Here is a 23,893-nt window from a genome sequence, read left to right as displayed (position 1 = left end):
AGTTAGTTCTAATACGTATTTTTCAATTGGGGAAGTCGATATCGGATTAGATTCGAATGCTTTCGGCTTTGTGTGTGATTGTAGAAGATCTGCTTTTTCTACAGAAGCCGTATGGCGCTGACTGCCCCCAGCATTAGAAACAGATCACCTTACTGAAGTGTTTCTATATTGGCGTCGAGCCGATGTTGTTGGTGTGATATAAAGGAAATTGTCTTCCGATTTTTCTACCATATTTTGTAGGATATCGAATCTAGTTGAAGACAATATTGAGGCGAAAGATGCTTCCATATGTTTCTTTTGGTTCTCTTCCGATTTTTGTTTATATATTTGGCAGTCTTTACTGTTAGACGGATGGTTTTTGCCACAGTTAAGACATACTGGCTCTACACTGTTTTGTACACATGTTGAGTGAGTGCTCTCCACTGCACCGAGGACAACGTATTTTACCCCGACAAGTCTACATATTACGCCCACTTTTATTATTAGAAAGTCTGGTATATAGGAGAATAAATGTTCTTTTCTTAGATATTCTGTTTCGACTAGGTAGTTAGGAAAAGGTAGTTACCTTAAGTCTGTTTTTACCGATCATGCGGATTTTTGTAATGCTATTTTGGAGTGTGTTTTGATCTTGGTACAACCATTTTCCGAAAAGCATCGGATGGGCTTTTCCTCTGTTTTTGTCCCTGATTTTTATAAATATAAAAAAAGGGCTTCCATCATTATTATCGAAACTATTTTTGGTAAGACGGGACTGGAATTCAATTCGTCTTTGCTGTTTGTGAACTTCCATATCTGATATCTGATTATTTTCGAGTAAAATTTAGTTGGTTCGACGGTACCATTTATCTCTTGTTGTCTTTGGCATAATAAGTTTCATCTCTGATTACGTTCTGCAATGAAATAATTGTGTTGGGCGGCTCAGAGCCCCACCCCGTGCCCATCAGTTGGCCGGTTATATTCTTTGCTTTTAGTAAATAACGCTGTACTTAAAAATTTAAAAAGGAGAACAAAAGAAAAGAATTTACCCCAATTCTATGTTCTAACGAAAAAAAAATTATTTAGGAAGAAAATAAACATTAGCCTTATTGTTCAGGTTTAAGATAAGGATACTTACCTGCAGTCGTGAACACCGTTAATCCCGTACAGAAAACTCGTTCTTCTCACTCGGGTTCACGATTAAGACTGAGAATAGACATTGTTACACTAGTTTAACCAGTGAGTCAATTCGCTTCACTCCTATGCCAAATGTTTCGACTTTCATCCAAATGTTTAGATTTTATATTATGAAAAGAGAGAAAAATATAGGTTAAATGAACAAACACTCCTCAAATGGTTTATTTTCTATCTTCTCTTCTAATTTTTTACGGAGGCCGACATTAAGCCATAACGAGTAGATTACAACGTTCTAAACGCCTCTAAATCGTCATGTGAATCAGTAAAGTTGTTTTAAAGATGTTGCTATATTTGTTGTTGTTGTTTGTCGAAAATTATTACAAACGAGAAAAATAAGGATGAAATCAACAAACACTCCCAAAACCTTTTGTTTTATATATCCAATTCCAATTTATTAAGTTTCCGCTGGGTCGGAGAAGTCGTTCTAAAGTTGTAACGATTTTTGGAAAAAAGATCAAAGGCAATTTGAAAAGTAAAAATTTTGAGGAAAAGTAATATTTTTCATTTCTTAAAAATTTGTATTCAGGGGTTTTAAGGTTTTTTTTTAACAACGTTTGTACTCGGTTCTAATTTTTTTTATCTATTATCAGCAAAAAAACCTTTCTTTTCTAAAATGATCTATGCAGCCTCAACTTGTTACTGGGTTGGTCCAAAATTAATGCAGGTTTTTAAAATTTGTTTTATTTTCACAGGTTTGCCATGTAAACTAAGCTAAATTCTCAAATCTAATTATATACTACTATTATATACGTATGGATTATAATAAATACTTTTAACTGTTATCATTTATTCGAAACAGTTTAGTTTATGATTGATTATTCGGAGATCGTGAGGTGCGGTCTGGTGTGATGTAGGTTTTAGAAAAATATTTTTTTATCGTGCCAACGTTTCGATCTTTATTGAGATCATCTTCACAGCTCAAAGTGTCTGGCACTCTCAACACGACACACAAGAATGACACAATTAAGCAGAAAACAAACACTTTGAGCTCTGAAGATGATCTCAATAAAGATCGAAACGTTGGCACAATAAAGAAAATGTTTTTCTAAAACCTACGTCACACCAGACCGCATCTCACGATCTCCGAATAATCATTGACTGACGGTCTCTAAACACTACACATTTTAGTTAATATTGACTTTTATAAGTGTGAGGACCTGCGAAATTAAATATGTTCAAACTAGATTTTCGTCAAATTTATTTGTACGAATTTAAACTTGAACGAAGTGCGGTCAAACCGTGTGTAACATCAATACAGTTTGGGGGGAGGGAAATATTAGCGAATGCACGGTGCAGCGATGGTTTCAGAGATCTCGAAGACAAAGAAAGACGCGGTAGGATTTCCGTTGTGGACGACGACCAACTAAAAACGACGATTGAAGAAAATTCACGTAAGACAACACGGGAAATTGCGGAAGAGCTTAGTGTTGTCCACTCTACCGTTGTTCGCCATCTGGAGCAAATTGGTAAAGAAAAGAAGCTCGACAAGTTGGTACCGCACGAACTAACCGAAGCGCAAAGAAATCGACGCTTTGAAATTTGAACATCTCTTCTGTTGCGCAACCAAAATGATCAATTTTTCAATCAAATCATCACGTGCGATGAGAAATGGATTCTGTACAATAACAGGAAGCGTAAAGGTCAGGTTTGACCGGATGAAGCGCCAAAGCACGTGCCGAAACCAAATCTGCACCAAAAAAAGTTTATGGTGACTGTTTGATGGTGTACTACTGGGGGTTGTTCATTCCCAAAATTATGGTGAAATTATCAGAGCAGAGAAATGCTGCCAATAAATTGACAAAATGTACAGGAAACTGCAACGTCTTTGTCCAGCATTGGTAAAACGTGAGGAGCCGATTCTTCTGCACGATAACGCCAGGCCACATGTCGCAATGTCAACCCTACGGAAACTTAAGTACTTAGGATATGTACGCTTACCGCACCCTCCATAGTCACCCCACCTCTCGCCCACAGACTTGCACTTTTTTAGGCATTTTTATCACTTCTTGAGAGATATAGTTTTTAGAGACCACGGTGAAGCCTAAAACGCCTAAAACCTAAGACTTTATTGCTAGTCGAAATAAAGATTCTGATGTCAGTGGAATAAAAGCGGTTATTACATGTTGGCAAAGATGTATAAACTGGATGGAAAATATTTCGAATAATTTTTTTTATTTCATAAAAATTAAAAAGAGTTTTGAATACATTTTCAAAACCTGCATTACTTTTGCACCTGCCCAAAGTATATTTCTCATGTTTTTTTCTTTGATCTGATAACAGATTGTTAGCATTGATTATCGTCTAGCGCGATGAACTGTCATAATTAAACATCTAACACAGATTTTTTTTTACATCTGTCATTGTCGTGGTTAACGTCTTGGGTAGTTAAGACATTCATCATACGAAGAGGATCGAAGCAGCCTCCGTGACCAGATCGTTGAAGAGCCATGAAAAAAATCATTTGCTCCAGAGTGAAGCGTAAAATTTTGCATAAGCATAATCCCCCATTGAAGAACGCACTCCATGATTAAAACTCGTATGCGCGTTGAAAAAATCTCTAGAAACGGTGTTTCATGATTTATATTCTGTTTCGAACATTATATAATATATTATTTTATTTTGAACGTCGACGATTTATGGGGTGTTTACGTCTTATGCCCGCTTGTCTAATGGCATTCCTTTTTTCTTCTGTCTCTCTTCTTTCTCTCTCTCTCTCTTTCTTTCTTTCTTTCTCTCTCTCTCTTTCTCTCTCTCTCTCTTCTATCTCTCTCTCTTCTAACTCNTTTCTCTCTCTCTCTCTCTCTCTCTCTCTCTCACTTTTCTTTCTCCTTCTTCCCTCTGTTTCTTTTTCATTTTCGGATTAACTAAGGTTCCGAGTAACAAAGTGGACGTCAGCGACCGCTATGAATTTCATTAAGACGGGGATCGTTCAACAGTACTGAGCTTACTGGTTTTCAGAATGGCTTTCAAGATTACGCTGAAATGTGTGGTGTTTAGTGGTTTAGGTTAGCCAGTGATTATTTGGAGATCGTGAGGTGCGGTCTGGTGTGACGTAGGTTTTAGAAATACATTTTTTTATCATGCCAATATTTCGATCTTTTATGAGATCATCTTCAGGGCCTGGGATTTATAAACATTGTTTAAATTTTACAAATACATGTAGGATGTGAAAAAAAAAGAATTTATGCAATGCTAGAAAATTTCGCGTTCGAACCAGAATATACTTACAAATGGGCTTCTTTTTTTTTCAAAAACACCGGCACCCCGAGGGTCCATATAACTAACTCGTAGTTGAAATACCCTCGTTAAAAAAACGGTTGTTTTTCGGTCGAACAGCTTTATTTTTGCCTATGTTTTTCTTTCACTTGTATTTGATGGGTTTTAATTTTGGCATACATTTCTTTTTCACGACAGTTTTTTACTTTTGGTTTAACCATCAAACTTACCTACTCAAAAATCCGTCTAAAAACACAATCTAAAAAAGATGTCTTTAAGTGTATTTTTTTATGAATTAATCCTGACGCGATGTTGTCATCTGATTATCCCTAACATACATGGGCTGAAGTGATGATAATTTAGGCCCTTAAATAGAATCACTACCCTTGAGTCCCCAGAGCATTAAAAAAAGGTTTTAGGGACAGTCAGCAGTTCACTCTTCTACTAATTGTACCAATTAATTTAACCTCATTGAGACTCCTTTAATTCTACTCCTGTGTTGAACTTCGAATTACTTTTCAGATGGCCAACGTAGGTGTAGACGGGCTGAGGGTTTTTCATTGAAACATTAAGAAATGACATGATATAAAAAGAAAAAGAAGAAAAAGAAACAGAAGAGAGAGGACACATTATGTAAATGACCTTTTGTCTACTTGAAACCAAAAGTGAAATTATGTTTTAAAGCTCGCTCGAGCATATTGTCATGCAGATTAGCATCTCAGATATTCTGTCAACATAAATCAACCTTTATCACCCATGTGTTTAAACACAGCCTACTAACTCAACAGCATACAAACATGCTGTATATTAAAACAACAAACGTTTTAATATATATATTATATATAACATTAGTACATTTTTGAAGTTTCGGCTCTAATTGGCTTTGAATGATTTGTGCACATGGGGAATGATAATTAGCGCAAGAGAGTCAAAATCTAATTGTACAGTGGAGCATGGAAGTCAAATGATTACGAACATAGGAATGTAATTTCCGTTTCGTCCGATAGCAATGGGAGAAAATATGTGGGATCATTTACATTCTTACGTGACCCGGCCGACAAGTTTAATATCAATTATTCAACAATACGTCCTGTACGTCCCACGTCTAATTGTTTTTGCTAGGGAATTTTAAAACTCTAACAAAAAGAATAGAAATTATTATTTTATGACCGAGCGGCGTAAGTGAATTAGGTTAAAATATTTTTATAACAAGTTACAAATTTAATATTGGTTTTATGCACCGTTAAACCCTCCTGAATGCAAAATCTAGGGGAAATTCAACGGCTTCAACCTTTGAGCGGGCGCATTGGTGTAGTTGTAATGTAGTACACCACGCCCGTTCGGTTTGTGTTTATCATATCAAGAAGTAAACAAATCCCCCTCTCACTCATAACACCTTTTAATCAGATATCTACAAGTGTCTCAAGGCAGTTGGAGCTTCTTCTCGAGTCTAGCTTTTTCGCAGTTACAGTTTGAATTGTTGGAATTCTCCTTGGTGGCTAAAAGACACCAGTCCGCTTGGTCATGTTAGTCAAGCTGACTATTCCATTATATGTCTAATTCTTTATAAATAACCATGAAATCAACGTACATTACAATTTCGTAACAATTTTGTTTAAAGAGTACCTATTTTTTACTTTTCGTAAAGGACGAAATTTCTTCAAGAGGGAGATTACGAAAGAGTGCTTCGTGAGCTTTCTGATGAAGAGCAGTATAGGAATTCTGCAGTTCATTATGAATGTCATGGTAATATTTCTGACGATAGCGAAGAAATAATAGAATAAACTGACCACGACAGTGACTCGAGCAAGAAGGTGCTGGAGGTCTGTTATAAAGATGAGCAAAACAGAGAATTGTTTTTCGGCGAAGATGGTGAAACAATTTGGTGTAACACAAGTGTTGCTACTAGCACCAATTCTCGGGTAAGCGCAAAAAATATCGTGAAGGTATTTCCAGGCCCAAAAGATATTGAGGTCTCACAAAAGAAACAGATGCATTCCTACAAATTTTTAGCTATGAAATGATAGATGAGATTGTCTCATGTACAAACTTGTACATTGAAAGGCTAAGAAATGATGTAGGATTCTCTAGAAGTAGGGATGCTAAATTCACAACGAAGTTGAAGTATGCGCACTTATAGGGATTTGTTTTTGACTGGACTAAAGGACCTTCAGCACACTGCTGTTCAAGAAATATGAACGAAGGATACAGGAAGGATCTGTACAGGAATGCGGGTAATCAACGTTTGTATGGATTCAAAAGATTCTTATTTTTATTACGGTGTTTAAGATTCTATGAGAAAAACACGCGGATTGACCGGAAATAGTTGATAAACTAGCGGCAATCAGTTCATTATTAGGTGCAGTCGTTACAAATTGCAAAGCGAGTTATAACCATAGTGAGTTTTCAACAATAGATGAAAAGCGTATACCATTCAGAGATTCTGATGCAAAAACATTCTACACATCGTGCATAGAAGTCTATTGCGGACTCCAAGAACACTGAGTCTATCGCGTTTCTAACAAGCCTTATGATATTGTACACCGAGTTTGCAGTCACAAATGACAAAACCGTAACACGACTGTTGATAACTGGTACACAAGCTATGACATTTTTTGTTTTTGTTAGAGAATAACATAACTTGTACTGGGGGGACTCTCAGGAAAAATAAAAATGAAATTCCTCCCTCACTTCTTACCCGACAAATGGGATCTACGTTATTAGGCTTCCAAGACGAAATGATGATCGTGTCTCATGTTACGAAAAAAATAAAGCTATTTTATTATAGTCATCAAAGCACGACGAGGAAGATATCGGTGAGGAGACATGTAAACCGTGCGTGATTCTTGACTACAGTATGACCAAAGGAGGGGCTCATACAGCAGATCAAATGGAATCAAAATGTCCGGTATCAAGAATCTCAAGAAGATGGCCGTTGTGCATATTTTTCACACTTCTCAACATTGCTGGTATAAATGCGCAAGTGATCTGTAGGACTAACTACAAAAATCCTAACTTGAAAAGGCAGATTTTTTTTTTGGAAAAATTTGGCATTTCAACTTAAGGAACAGCGGTATTATGAACGGGAAAAAATCACATCACTTCCTAAGAGTATTGCAACATTTCTGTCTAAATTCAAAAAGCGGATAAACGATACAGAGAAACAAAATGTTACAGCAAATCGAAGAAGGTGCACTCTTTGCGGTAAAGAAAAAAAACCGTGTAACGACCAGACAACTCAGCTTCTGATTGACTGCAGTCTGCAAGGAGCATTCCGTAGAAAATATATTGTGCACTGATTGCAAATATGCTCACGATGCAGGAGAGACCTCAGACGAGTAAAAAAAATGATATGCCCACCTCATTAATTGACTATTTTATTCTAATAACAAATATGTAAAGATCATCAATACTTTGTAAAAATGTATATTTTTATGTATAAAAATGTATATTTTGACAAATAAACACAATTTTTTTTAAAATATTTTACTTGGATTTATTACCTAACAACGTTCTCCAAAATATTATATACAAACATTAAAAAAAGACATAAACTCTTCAAAATTAATTCTTTATGAGTGGTGAACTTTATACACCATGCGCCTGGTGGTGTTAAGATATTAGGAGCGCCCGTTATGACTTTACGTTATTATTTTTATGCACTAGCAATAATAGCATGAACTTGGTGTTTATTAATCGATTATAACCGGAGATATGAAATAAAACGTTTTATACGGTCTCTTTTTGTTTCATTTATATTTTTCTCTATATATATATATATATATATATATATGTTAGCACTTACAAATAGGCTGAAAGGACAAATATTTAGCTTTCCAACGGTTATAATAACCCGGATATCGGATAAAACCCATAGGAGTTATGTATTTTAAATGGACCATCAGTCGGCGGGAAATAAATTTCCACGTGGCTAAACCAGACAAAAAATTCTACTTGTGTTTGCAATAAAAATTCGTACTTGAAGATTTTAAAAGGTGCTTAAAACGAATCCGATTCTTTGTCCCCCCCCAAAACAAATCATTTTGGCCTATTATGCTGAAAGTTTATGCTTTTTCTGTCCTTGTAGGTATCTGAACTTAAGAATTTATAAAAATGTCGATATTTTTAAATTGTAAAACGGTTTAAAACCTTTAAAAACTACACGTAATGGCTCAAAATCGCGTAAATGTCACCTTCATAAATAAATTACGAACAAGAGAAAAAAATCAAACGTTTAGAAAATGTCTGTTAATTCTATACTGATTTTTCTGACTTATAATATCATCATATCTAATAGACATAGGCAACAAGCAAAAACTTCTTTCAAGCTTCAAAAAGTTCAGCTTTCCATCATTGTAATACCCTGTGACAATAGATCAAATCCAGAGGAACTATATTTTAGGTAAAACATCAGTCATCGGTGAACAAAAATTGTCCCCTGGCTTCTTTTTAAATAAAATATTCGTTTTCAATGGTATTAAAAGGTCCTTCGAACGAATCTGATTTTTACCCGAAAAAAAGCACTTTTGCCTACTTTCCTGCTAGCTTATTTGGCTTTTTCTATCTTTGTAAATATCTGATCTCATTTAATGACAAAATCGATAATTCTAAACTTTAAAGGGATTATAAACCTTTTAAACTACATATAATTTAGTTATGAGAATAAATTTGGCTTTGATAAATAAATTAGAACCGGAGATATAAAATCAAACGTTTAAAGAGTTGTTGATTTCATTCTTCTTTTTTCTACTTACAATGATATAACATCTAAACAATGTCGACATACATCGAAAGTAGAAACATTCAACAACAGCACTATTGGCGAAAATCTATAGGAGTTAAAAAATTGCATGTGGAACACCAGACGGTTAAAGTTGGCCTCCATAAAAACGTTAAAACAGGTAGTATAAAATGAAACATTTGAGGTGTGTCTAAAATGTTTAAGTATAAATTACACGTATGGCACATACTTGATACTTGGTTTCAGTGAAAAAATTAGAACAGGAGATATAAAATAAAAGAGTTTGGAGAGTTATTATTGATTTCAACCTCATTTTTTTCACTTATAATAATATAACATCTAAACATTGTTAGGATAGGATGAAAGTAGAAACTTTCCAATGGTTATCATAACTTTGCTATCGACGAAAATCGAAAGGAGTAAAAAAATTCAATGTAGAACATCGGACATCGGAGAAAAAATGGAAGTTTGTATTTGATTTTTCAAAAGCAATTTTCTGTTAACAATCAACAAATCAATTTTTTTTCTCAAATTTGTCGCATTATAACGACGCTTTGGCTTTTTAGGCTGAAAGTAGAAACATTTAGTAGTAATACCCGGATATTGGATAAAACCCAAAAGATTTAGAAAATTTTTAAGTAGAACACAGGACATTGGAAAAAAATGGATATGCAATCAAAAATGTCAGCTTTTTGTTTCCTTTAAAAATTTTACTATAGAGCTTAAAAAGAATCCAAGTTTGTTGTTCCTTTTAAAAACAAATGTTGACAAAATGAAAAAAATATATATTTTCTCAAATATTTCGCATTCGAAGTACCTTCCATTTTTTCCAAAAATCTCAAATAGAGTGGTAACTTTGAAACATCACCGATTCAGATGAAATTTAGAGGCATCTAGAACTCTATAAACTAAAAGTTACGCTTAAAGGAGTTGGTTTCAGTATAAAAAAAACCGGAGATGTAACATAAACCGTTTGAGGAGTGTTCGTTGATCCTGATTTCATCCTTATTTTTCTCACTTTTCACAATATAAAATTTAAACTTTGCTGATGCAGGATGAAAGAAGAAAGATTTAGCTTTCTTACGATGATAATACTCTGGACATTGGTTAAAATCCAGAGAAGTTATGATTTTTTTTTTTTTTATTCGCTTATATTTCTCATTTATAATAACGTAAAATCTGAACATCATTGAAACACGCCAAAAGTAGAAACAATCTACACTGCCCATAAAAACAACGACCATGTGGTTTTTTCACGAAAAATGGCCAACTCGGAAATGCATATTTTCTCAGCCACAGACCTGCGCTATCATCATTTAGAAAATTATCATTTTTTAGAATCATTTTACGCTGAACAAGTTGGGTTTTTTAAATCTTTTCCTAGCTTCAGTTGTTTATCAGTAAATTCCAAAATTCGAGAACATGTTAATTTTTGCAGTTTTTACGAAAAACTTCAAATTCAGCTATGGAGGCAGGAAATCGTCCTGGAGTAGCGTCCTACAGCAATGGATATTAAATTTTAATAAGCTTTTCAGAACCCCGTTTCTGGCCAAAAATTGCAAGTAACTCGAGAACGGTTGAGAAATCGGGCAAAGTGGAAGGTGACCAATTTCCAAACCGACATTTTGTTCATTTCATCTTTATTTTTCTTAATTAGACAATTCAAAAATTAAATATTGTATGCAGTTGGCAGGCTGGAAGTACAAACATTCAGCTTTCCACCAGTTGGATAAATTCTAGGGGAGTTGAGAATTGTATAAAGTGGAAAAGGGTAAATAAGAGATAAAAAATTGCCTCAGGCTGATCTAGGCGAAAATTATCTATTTTTTGTTTCCTATAAAAATTCCTATTTAAGGGCTTTAAAGGGTGCTTAATACGAGTCGGACTTGTTTATTTTCCTTTAAAAAAATTGGTCTACTTTACTAAAAGCGTTTTTTTTTTCTTTTTATATATACAGACTCATTTCATATGTTCCTGAATATTATTTTCTTTTCCTAGATAAAATAACATATAGTAACCTTAAAATACATGCACAATAAAAGTAGAAAATTACTTTAAAAAATTGCATCCTCGGTTTCTCCTGCCCATTGGCAAGAACCGGACACGTATCTAATATTTTTTGATTCAGTATCATGAAGGTTTCTTCGAATTAAATGATCTCAAGCCCTTAGCCTCCTCTTATAAGTTAAAAAATGTATAATAGTCAAACTAATCAAATAATGGAATATTATATGTAACAAGCAGTGACATTGGGATATCCTTTATTTTGTGTTAAAAACTGTAGAAATATTGAAAATTGTCATAAATGAGGTTTAAAAAAGCAATATAAAAGCAAACGTGTATGTAAAACCAATGAAGTTTCATTTAAAGAAAGTCAAGATTGTTTGTTTTTAAAACAAAGTTTGTACGTTATGAACTGAGAGACATTAATTCAAAGATAATATTAGACTCAAATTTACATTTTACAAATTTACCTTAACAAAGTTCCAATTTACAATTACATTTATTCCAATTTACTTGATGATATAGCCCCTTGAGATATACAAGAGAAAAAGATCGGCAGTGGGGTTATATCAAACGTTGATCTAACTCTGGACCAGATCTAACATCACGTCTAACACGATGTCCTTGTTATCTCTAAGTCGGAAAGTACCTGTGTCACTGTCATTATATCGACTTATTTTGCGGTTAGGAATAGAATGATTTACCGCAGTGAACACAACCGCCTATAAAGGCAGACCACTAGAAACAACACGGATTAATAAAACGATGACCACATTTTACACGTTCTTTTCCTTAGCCTTTGCCTCCTTTGGTATTGTATATATTGAATGATATTGTATCCATTATTTGGCTAGTTTGGCTATTATACATTTTTTAACTTATAAAAGGAGGCTAAGGACATGAGATCATTTAATTCACAGAAACCTTCATGATACTGAATCAAAAAATATTAGATACGTGTCCGATTCTTGCCAATATATATATGTATATGTGGACAAATCCCTACTACACTGATAATCTATCAATAATAAAAATGTTTTATGTTCCATTTATTAGTATCTAAAGGTTATTATATCAAGGATTGTGATCTAGATGAATGCCTAATTTTACAAAACACGTTAAAATGATGAAATGAGATAATTTAAAAAATGTATCAAATAAATAGAAATGAAACAAAACATATGGATTGAATTCTATAACATGTGGGGAGGATCCAATAAAGGAAAAATCACTTTAGGTCATAAAGTGTGACAGGAAAAAACTTTGAGTAAATAAAAGTACACAATTTTTTTACCTGAGTTTTAGCGTCATCGCTTTCACGTTACCGGCGAGTCAATGGGGGTTGGATTAGGTTAGCTTAATAATGGTTAGGATTATGATGTGAGGTTAGGTTTGGTTAGGGAAAGTAGAGTTAGGTTTAAGGATAGGATAGGGTTTAGGACATTAATAGGTCTAAAATATTTATTTTTTTACACCAAAATGTTTTGTACAAGCAAAGCAACTTGTTTCTTATTGAGATTCTTCGGAGTATTGATAAAAGTAGAGTTAGGGGTATGTGAGATTAAGGTTAGTATTAAGAACGGGTTAGGTTAGGTTAGGGTTAGGTGTATGTGAGATTAAGGTTAGTATTAAGAACGGGTTAGGTTAGGTTAGGGTTAGGGGTATGTGAGATTAAGGTTAGTATTAAGAACGGGTTAGGTTAGGTTAGGGTTAGGTGTATGTGAGATTAAGGTTAGTATTAAGAACGGGTTAGGTTAGGTTAGGGTTAGGGGTATGTGAGATTAAGGTTAGTATTAAGAACGGGTTAGGTTAGGTTAGGGTTAGGGTTAGTATTATTGCTAGGTTACATATTCTACGATTCGATATTTCTCCAAAATATGCGGATTTTCATACGCAAGAAGCCAAGTGTACTAAATAGTTAGGTCGTATCTGATGATTCTGGTCCGGATTTCCTAGCTGTTTTCGTCTATCAGAAGCGTTTCGGCTTATCGACATCTTCAGAAGACTAATATACGATTCCTTTTAAAGGCTAAAATCGTTTGAATAAGGAAAGCAAAATTTATTTGTGTGTTTTGACTTGAAAATATTGAGCACTATCAGCTCAAATGTAATCTCGAGATTCTTCACAGTAATGGAATTTCATAATTTCAATTCAAGGTTAGATTAGATGGGAGTAGGAACATATCAGGTTAGGGATAGGGCTGTGGTTAGTTTTAGGGACGGGTTAGGTTACATATCCACAATCCAATTTTTTCCCGCGAAGGGAAGAAAGAAAATATGCGATTTTTTTATACCCATGTAACGACGTGTACAAGTAGGTATGTCGTTTCTGATGATTCTGGTACGGCTTTCCTTGCTGTTTTTGTTCAATTAAATTTAAAACTTACGGTTAATCCTTAATTAATGTGTTACTGTTATTGTTTGCTAGCTCAATTTGAACAATTGTCAATCTTTCTGCTGTTTTTTGTTACTAAATAACGGATGTTCCAATATTACTCGTTGTTACATGTTTCAGATTTGATTAATTTATTAGTTTTATTGAGTCTATACTTTTTTATGTAAACGCACTACTTTTTAAGTCCAATTGAAAGATTCGATCTAATACCGAGATTGTATTAGGTAATTTTTTTTTTTTAATTTGTCAGTTTTGACCCCTTTCTAACGTAACACGCTAATTGAATTAGATCGAACCGCGGTATTATATGTAACAGCAGAGTAAGTGGGAAAATAAGAATTGATTGAGTGTTAAAAGGGAATCGGTAACGAATTTTTTGCAAGATACTTTTAGGCAACTCTATGCCATTAAAAGGTGAAAAAAGTTTAAAAATGATAAGGTTTTACGGTCTAGTTTGCTCCAACGTTTAAGTGTTCGCCCTTAAAGTCAATGGAGTCAGATAAGAGAACCAGTTCGGCGGCGTTCGTTAGCCACATTTTCTCTGAGCAATTGCTTTCGGAGACGGAAATTTGTATTCGGTTCGTTCGAATTTATCTTGGTTTAAAACGTAATGGGAGCCGATTTATAACGAAATGTGCGAGAAGGCATTCCAACACGGGATCTGTACAGAACGTTGGAACGATTCCTACAAACTGGAATATTAAATTTGAAAATATGTTCCCAACCACTCAAACCGTACTAATTTATTATCGACTCCGTTACGTTTAAGCAAATATTGTCCTGTACTCCCAGGAGCGATTTGTACAAATTTGTTACTAACATGACCTACCACTGTAATGGTCAGGGATAGTTGTAACGCAATATACATCGAAAATAAAATACAAAATGCAATAAAAATTCATTTTAAGGAGAAGAAAACGTCCAGTTAATTTGACAATACAGATTGTCAAATTGCAAGTGCTGACCCCCTGATTTTCTCAAACGTGAACCTTTTTTTTACCAGAATGTAACCTAGAATGAAAATGTAAGATATTTTTGGAAGTAGAGGTTATGCTGAAAAAACTGTTTATTTTTTTCCCTAGGTTTGTTGATATACTACACCCTATCCATTACCCTATATCTATATAGGCAGGTTCTCCAAATATCACGCAACACTTGTTCCCCAAAATCAATCATTGACTAAGATTTTCCGTATAAGAAGGCTTGAATTCATTTTTGTGGGACTTAGGAAAAAAAAATAATCTCACCTACTGTCAACAGAATCGATTTACCTCAAGTTTCTAATTTCCCAGGTCCTACAAATCCGTAAATTGTTAATATTTTTTGGAATATTTGAAAGTAGACTTTAAGTTTGAAAAAGATGCTTTTTTTTCTAAGTTGAGTAGGTTTTGAGAAAGCCAGGAGCTAGACTACTCAATTGACCTCAGTATGTAACATGGTTCTCCAACTACAACGCAACTCTCTTAATTCCCATTACAGTTTATTCATAGGACAAAATTTCAAAAACCTGTTTCAAATGTTTGAAACTAGACCTTATGCATAAAACACCTATTTATTTTTTTCTAAGTCGAGTAGTTTTTGAGAAAATTAAGGGGTATACTAGTGAACACCCCATATAGGCAGGGTTTTCCAAATATCACGTAACACGTACAGTTTCCATTACTGTTTAGTCCATTTCCATTACTGTCCAAATGTCAAAATTTAAGAGACAATAAAAGATTTTCAAATAAGAAGACTTTAATTGATTTTTGTAGAGCTTACTGCTTAGAGAGAGAAAAAAACCAACTACAATCCAAGAACAGATGTCCCCAAGCCTCAGCCCTCTCTGATTATACAAACCCGCAAATTGATAATAGAATTTTTTTCTCGAACGATTGAAAGTAAACCTTACGCTTAAAAAAACCTGCTCTTTTTTTTCCAAGTGAAGTAGTTTTTGAAAAATCAAGGGGTAATCTAGTAAGTGGACATCCCATATAGGCAATGATTACAAAAATTTGATTTAATTTTTGTTGAGCTTAGAGAGAAAAAGAACCAACTACAATCCAAAGAATCGATTGTCCCCAAGCGTCAACCCCCTCAGATCATAAGAATCCATATCCCAAGAAGCCATATTCTTCATGGTATTTTTCTTTTTGAAATGATTGCAAGTAGAACTTATGTTTAAAAAACTTTAATTTTTCTGAGTAGTAGTTTTTGAGAAAACTTGGGAGTAGACTTCCAAGTTGACCTCAACACGAAGCCTAGTTCTCCAAATATCACGCAAGACTCTTATTTCCCATTACTGTTTACCCAAACGTCAAAAATTCAAAAACAAACCAAGATAAAGATTTTTTTAAAAGAAGATTTGAATTAATTTTTTTGGAACTTAGAAGAAAAACCCCCTCTGATCATACAAATCGGCATTATCTTTATAGTTTATTGTTTTTGAATGGTCTAAAGTAGAGGTTACGCTTTACAAGAGTCTTTTTAAATTTTATTTTTAGGCTGAGTAGTTTTTGAGGAAGTTAGGAAGCATACTAGTATGAAGCATGGCCCTCTATCACAACAATTCGTATTTCCCGTTAATACACATATGTCAAAATTTGTGTAATTTTATCAAAATAAATTTTTTTTTAGCTCAGAAGGAAAACCAACTACTATCAAAAGAATCAATTTTCCCCATGCTTCAAACCCCTCCTCCAGATCATAAAATTCCAAATATTCTTAATAGTATTTCTGGTATCCTGAAGTAAGATATGAATTCTTCAAAGTAATATGCGATGTTCTACAAGGTTGTCTTCTCGAGCCCTCTCTTGTTCTCATTATATTTAAACGATATGGTTTTCCGGCTTAAAATATTGTGATAGTCGTACTTGCAAAAAGCTCAAATCTTCAAATCAACATTTAAAAGTTGGAATCATACTAAGAGCTTTGGGGGGGGGGGTTGAAAACGCAGATTAATCTAAAATTATAATATTTCGAATCGAGGTACACCTCGTACGGCTGAATACTATTTAAGTAATATTAATTTAATCAAATGTAATGTTCATTCAACGATAAATATTCTTATTTTTATTATTAGTTGTTTAGTCTTACTTGTTCTTATCGTTATTTTTGTTATGAATTTTCTAAACCTTATGCTGCAATAGTTGGTTTTGTTTCAACTGTATCTGCTTATCATTGATTACCTCACTACCTACTAATTCTATAATGGGTTCTTAACCTTTATTTTATTCAAAGGTGAACTTTAATGAATTTTGGGCCGCGAGAAGGCAATAAACCCGGGCCTCCTTTAAAGCGGAATCCACTCGGTTACAATATATGAGCCTTTTAAACAATAAAATATAACAATGTCCTCCTATCAATGCGAGTTTTCTGATGACTATCCAAGTCCAGGTGAATTGATTCTTTTGGATCCGGCCTTGTTCTGTTCATTTTGACCACTGGCAGCATTTAACCCTTTACGGCCCAATGTTGACTTAGAACAAGACGAACGTTAGCAATTTGGTTAAAAGGTTACGGGAAATCCCTTGAGTTTAAATAAATAAGTGTTGACAATGCAATGGTATAAACATAACACCAATAACATCCCTTCTGTGGAATAGGAATACACACTATTAACGAATACCTCAGACAGAAGGACAAAAAGAAAACGAGCGAACTTTGGAATTCACTTATTGGACATAGACAATCCAAGACTCTTCTAATCAATTTTGGCAAGAAAGAAATCACAGAATGTGTCAAAGGAAGCAGGAATAGACTGCGAATCCTAACAGGATTCCTGACAGGACACTGTAGATTAAATGGACATCTAAAGAAAATTGGAATAATCCAAGATGGCACATGTAGATTCTGCAAAGAAGCAGAAGAGACACCAACACATTTATTAACAAACTGCGGAGCTACATTAGCCCGCAGGAGGAAGTGTTTTGGGATGTACAATGTGACCATGGAGGAACTGCAACCACTGAAACCGGGCCTATTAATCAAGTTTCTTGATGAAATAGGACTCACCGATGTGCTTTAGGCAGAGCACAGGGGATACAATAGCTCTTAAAGGGCGCAGTATACCATACCCTGAAATATTATATCTATCTATCTATCTAACACCAATAACATTGCGCCCGTACTAAGCTAATGGGATTTCTTGCTGCCATTAAACAAAATTATTAAAGTTGGCATTGCTCTGAAGCAACTTTGACTAAGAAATGGTTAAATAATAAACTGCGTATAAAAAGTTTTATGTCTGTCACATATAACAATCGATACAAGATGCAGTGGTGGGGTGAAGAGCCATTTTGGAGATATAAGATTCCAGGATTGAGATTTTAGATTGGATCCAAAAAAAATGATGGGATGAAACTTTGAATGAAAACACTGCACCCGCCCTAAAGTTATGGGATTAGTTCAGCTTTAACAAATATGTTATAGTTGGTGTTGCCCTGAGGCAACGTTGGACAAGAAAAGTTAAAAATATTTCGCAAAAGCAAGAGGTAAGGAAATAACGGGATCCTGATTTTACTGCATTCTAAGCACAATTGTTAGGATTTGTATTAGTTAAAAATAATTTATTAAAAATTTATTTATCTTGATTATTGGCAACTTGGCTTCTCCTGCCTCATTGCAATGCCCTTGGTTCTTCCTCTATTAAAAAAATATTAATTCTCTATGTTACAGTTTCGGATAAGATCCCGAACTTAAGTATAATAAGATTTCTTGGAGGTACAATTTAACAAAAAAACACGTTGTAAACGACACTTCTTTTTTCAACCAACTCCCTTCCGATTTCTAAACGACTAAATAGATTGTTATACAAATCGATATCTCTCTTATTTTTACAATATACAACATCTCCCTCTAATAATCAATTCTGAATACGATGTAATCTATGTATCCATACTTCACTCACTTTCTGGAGGGTGAATACCGCATTGCTGGGTTTAACTTCTCTCTTGGGCGCAGCACGATTGGTGTGGTCTACAATGGTTCCGGTAGCCTCTTTGGTGATGTTTCCTTAGCCTCTGCCTTCCCATTCTCTTGATGTGGTCTTTGCTTGGTACTATCCTCCTCTGGGGTGATTGTTACGTCTTCTTCTGCACTTGACGGCCACATTTCTTCATCTGCCCTTTTTTTCTGAACGTCTTGTTGTTCTTTCTAGTAATTTCGTGATGACCCTGGCCACAGTTGGTTTGTGTGGCGTTTTCAAACCTTTCCTTCTTCGGTCTTCACCAGAAACGTTTGATGCCCTAACTTTTCCACAACCACTCCTTTAGTCCTTTTAGGTTTTTCTTCTCGTAAATCCTTTTCCCTGATTTGACCTTCCTTATTCAGAATGAGATTTCGCCTACCGAGTTTTTTTTTATCATTTTTGCATCATACTTAAATGTTCCTTCTGACTCTACATGGTGTCAAATTGCCCCGGCTTTTTTGAAAATTAATGAATCTAGAAAGAAAGGAACACTGGACGATTTATCTTGGTAACAAACGAATATGCCTCCTAAGAAAGGACAAATGGGAGAGGCGTTGACACGGCGCTCTTCACTGTAAAGTTCCCGGGTTCGAATCGAGCGGCCCTGCATTCAAACTCGACATACTTTACACATGGGGCTTTTTTCAAAAACACCGACTCCCGAGGGTTGAAATGACGTCTACTGTTGCGATCCCTCGAAAAAACAATTATCTACATAAACAAATTCAAATTTTCATAAACAATTTAACCAATTTGAATAAACTTTTATATACATGCTTGTAAATGTGTGAAGAACAGTTACTAACAAAATTTAAAAAACTAATCAGTTTAATTTAATAAAAATTTGAAGATTGTAAAAAATCTGTCGATGTTTTCTAGACTTAGAAACTCTTCGATCATAAACTGTAAATTCATTTTAATATAAACTAAATTAAAGCATTTTTTAGACATAACTTTTCAGTACTTGAAGATTTTAAAAATTCTTTACTAATATCGTTCGATATTATTTAAAGAAAAATTCAGTTTCACGCGTGAAAATTGTTTTCAGGAGAGTTAAAAAACTATAACAAAATCGAAATTTTCGCCGTGAATTTAAATTGAACTTTGTGATCTTTTAGACGTCTTAGACAATAATTAATTATAGATTATCAACTTAGAACCTAACTTTCGAGCTTATTTTCTACTGCAATAATTCCCACAATTTATCGGAATCGAACCGGGTAAATTCTACTGTGAAGCTCCCAAAAATATCAGACTTGGAGAGAATAATAAAGACAGAAACCCTTAACAAAGTGGACGCCAAAATAAAGACGGACTAATGCCAAAAGGAAATTTGAGGAAATGTTCGAGAAAGGAGGCCTTCACGTATTGCAATTCCTAAAAAACATAAATAAATATTACATAAAACATTTTTTAACCCGAGGAAATCAAAAAGAATTTAAAGAAAAATTGTTTTGAAGAGAAAATCAATAATTAAATGACCTAACTTTTCAATCTCATGAAACACGCTCCTTCCGAACCTACGAAAGCAAGTTCAATACTTTTTCAAAAAATACTTCCAGTGGTCGGATTGTTTTCTGAAAGATTGACTAAAAGAAGAAAAACTTGGGAAATTTTTGCAAGCTTTTTATTGGATAGGTTTTTGGTCTTTGCTGCCCATCACCGAGTAGGGAGTTTTTTCAGAAGAATACGTGGTTTTATACCTATTATTATTTTCTTTAACACAGCTTCTACTCAATGTACTTTAATTTGTATTTCTTTTTCAGGAGAGTCTGTACTTTCTGCTTATTAAGCATCAAATCATTAAAATTTTACCATATTTCTGAATTTTTTCGGGTTATTTAGTTGTTCCAAGAGAAGCTAAATAACTGCCATTTTTCAGTAACATTTTCTCAAAATCTATTTGGACCGTTAGAACCAATCTTTTTTTTTAGTATAGTACGAATTTGGAGAGATTTTCCGATCGAGCTTGAATTTTTCCCGTTGTTCCCAATTGGCATCATAAAAACGTTACGATTCTTTTGCATAGGGGTTGTTTTATTTAAAAAGGTTGTTTTAGACACAGAAATACAAAAGAAAAGTTTCTCCAAACAATCTAAGGAAAGGCGGGTTGTTAGTTCTTCAGGGCAAAATACACCAAGAACACAATTCTTTATTTAAATATATATATTTTCCCCCGCAGAGTGGGTGAGTTTTTAACAACTAGCTCGCTACGATTGAGGGCCTAGAATTTCCCAAAGAAATTTTTTAAAAATCGTTTCAATATAATGAAGAGAATTGAAAAGTGTATCGGAAAATGAAAAATTACAACTTGTCAGGAGAAGGGATTTTTGGATTTGCTAGAATAACTAGAATTTTTTCCGTTCCCAGCCAATTTAGGTCATAAAAATTTTACACATCGATTCCTTTTTTTTTGGATCGATTTGGAAAGGCAGTGTTTAACATAGAACACACACAAAAGACGAGAATCTTTAAACAGCTTGGACGATGGAGTATCGCACGTTTATCCAGTTAAATTAAAACAAAATATTGAATCGCAACTTTTAAAAAATTATTTGAATAATTTTTGAAGCTCGGAATCTCTTGGGACCAGTTTCAGCCTATTAGGCAAATTTAAAAAAAGTTTTTGATATAGAATATACATAACATTTAAGCGTCTTCAAACAGCTTAGCTGGATAAACCATCCATCCAGACAAAATACACTAGAACAATTGGTTAGAAATTTATAAAAATTATTTGAACCACTCCTAAAGCTCCGAATCTCCTGGGGCCAGCTTCATTCTGTTCAAAAAGTGTTTTAGTTTCGTATTAAATAAATAATATTAAAAGAAAAGCATTTTTGGCCCGAAAAACAGTCGCTAATCTATTAAAATCGATTGCTTTCAGCCAAAAATGTTTTCTCTATTTCTGGGTGTATTTCAAAAATTTATCTGGGTACAATAATTTGCCTATTATTGCTCGACAAAAAGAAAAAAAACAGTTCAATATTAGGAAGGGTTTTGGAAAAATGTGTAGAAATGTCCAAAATACAACTATTCAGGAGAAGCGATTTTCAGATCGAGCCCGAATTTTTTCCCTTCCTACCCAATTTGCCTCATACAAATTTTATGTAATTAAAAGCAGGGAGTTGATTTTTTTAGGAAGGTCGTTTTTGACATAGTTTATACGTAAAAGATGGGAATGACGAATCGCAAGTTTATCCAGGCAAAATAAACCAGAACAATTGATTCTCAACTTTTAAAAAAATGTTTGAACCACTTCTAAAGATCCGAATTTCATTGGATCACTTTCATTCTGTTCAAAAAACGGCAGTTTAATTGTAAAAAAAAGAATATTTCTTTTAAACGTTACTCATTAAAGAAGGTCTAGACACAGACCTAAAATTTAGATTAAATTTACTATAGTTGTAACTGTAGATATCGGATAAATGTAACTTGTACTGTTTTGAGGAGAAGGTGATATTTTATATAACGTTTAAAATAAGAAGCAGTATCAAGTTGATTTTATCATCATGAGAATGGAACTAAGTAGATGAAAAACCTTTCAATTGATGGCTAAGGGTTGGAGTTTTTTCAGTATAAAGTAGTCTTCTTACTTAATTACTTAATTCTTACTTTATTAAGTCTTCTGACTTAACAATCTTTCTTTCTTTCATTATGGGAAGAATTTTCCTCCGTATAATGTAGAATAGAAATTTTCTTCTTGTCAAAACAGAAGGCGCCATATAGATCCTCATTTGGCCACATGACTAAAAAAGAAAACCGATGAATAGCTTTTGAATTTTAAACAACTCGATGAACGAGTCAAAAGACCACCAATAGAGAAATCATATGCACATTTGTCAAACTACTCACTCAACAGGTATTGACATTAATCATAATTGGACCGACTCTAAGGGCACAATTTGTTCCATCGCCTTTCAACCCCCTTTCATCTAACAAAAGAAAATTCAATTTTTTTTAAATTCTGAATTTACGCGGAGATTAAAACAGGACCATGTTTGTCTCCTGTTTTATCGAAAGGTTTGATAAAGAATATTTCTGCACCGGATGCGATTTAATATTTCCCTCCTAATCAGAACTCATGTATAAAGGGTGTCAAAATTTAAACTTTCCAGATATAAAGCCTGAAATTCCATCGTGTCCAACATATAAAATTAATTACAAGAAGGAATATAATCGGCTTTAAAACCTGGAGGATTTTTGCCTAATAATAATTTTAATAATAAGTAAGAATAATGCAAGTTTAAATATACCTTTAGTATCCAGTAAAGGGTCAAACGAGATTTAACATCCGAAACATATTTTGTACGGTTTCGAAAAATAAAACTTAACCAGAGGATCAGACTGTTTTGTGTTATATCCTTTTAATTAAGTACCAAAGGTTGGGTTATCACGTGACACAAGGTGTATTGTTTATAGGGCCGAAACCGGATGATTTCAACGGTCGGGTAGATCGAAAAATCAAAACAGCCTATAATTTGAAGAAAACAAAAATATTGTGACAACATTAGATGATTATGGTGACATTTAATGATACTTTCCATTCAAAAGATGCAACATCTTAGCCTAAATTGTTCTAAAATTTGGTTAACTCATCTATATGTATAAATTTATTATATATTTGTTTTATCCACCTATTTTTAGTATTTAAAAAATTGTTAAATGATTGACTGTTTAAAATTGCTGAAAAACAAATTTTTATAAGAATGCATATAAAACTTTAAAATTTAAAAAAAAGACATTAATTTTTAAATAGAAAAATAATCCTTTTACCTTAAGGAAAGCGATTAAGAGAAATGGGAGTATGGAGATTCTTAAACACATTGTCTATCTCACACACACACACACACAGATAAACACTTTTGTTTGAACACTTCACATTCTACAGTCGTCCTGACGAGCTCACATCTACAGCCCAACTGATTTAATACCGGACTTCTCGGACTTGACTCTCCTACTCTCTTTACTCTTTGCTCACTCTACGTTCCCTCACCCAGAAGTCTTCCTCCGCCTTCGCCTCCCCTTCGCTTCCCTTGAGCCCCACCATTCCCACCACCACGGTTTCGTTCTTCTACCTCTCTTCTTCTGTGTGTGTATTTTTTCTTCTTCTTCTTCCTTTTCGGGAATAAATTAACCCCTTTGCTTACGGGTTTAAGAGGAGGCCGGCTAGACGGCGAACGGGCATTTTGTCCTTTACCGCGCCTTATTAAAAACAACCAACCTTTAAACAAAGGGGAAAAAATCCCCCAATGGCCGACCGACACATAAAACCCACAACTTTATTTTAAAATAGTTCAAATATACAACCGAAAATTTTCTCCGTGGCTAAATCAGCCCAAAAACATCTAAGCTGCACATAAATGAATAGGAATATTTGTAATTTAATCTTATTCCATAAATTTTACTTAAATCG

The 23,893-nt window shown here is 34.0% G+C and overlaps 1 protein-coding gene across 2 annotated transcripts in view; it reads right to left on the bottom strand.

Moving 5' to 3' along the window:
• LOC106668560 (protein jagged-1b) overlaps positions 1 to 23,455 on the bottom strand; it is a 226,271-nt gene extending 202,816 nt beyond the window's left edge. The window contains exon 1 of one of the 2 annotated variants that reach the window (XM_024225310.1): positions 23,254 to 23,455. In XM_024225310.1, coding sequence (XP_024081078.1) covers positions 23,254 to 23,304 — 51 coding nt within the window. In that variant the 5' untranslated portion in view covers positions 23,305 to 23,455. The remainder of the gene's footprint in view (positions 1 to 23,253) is intronic. The other variant, XM_014397429.2, reaches the window with a different exon arrangement.
• Positions 23,456 to 23,893: the final 438 nt, after the last annotated feature.

Source organism: Cimex lectularius, unplaced genomic scaffold (genome assembly GCF_000648675.2).
Source record: "Cimex lectularius strain Harlan isolate CLEC.00 unplaced genomic scaffold, Clec_2.1 scaffold21, whole genome shotgun sequence".
NCBI lineage: Eukaryota > Metazoa > Arthropoda > Insecta > Hemiptera > Cimicidae > Cimex > Cimex lectularius.
Note: the sequence above shows the minus strand (reverse complement) of the source record. Positions and strands in the feature narration are given on the sequence as shown.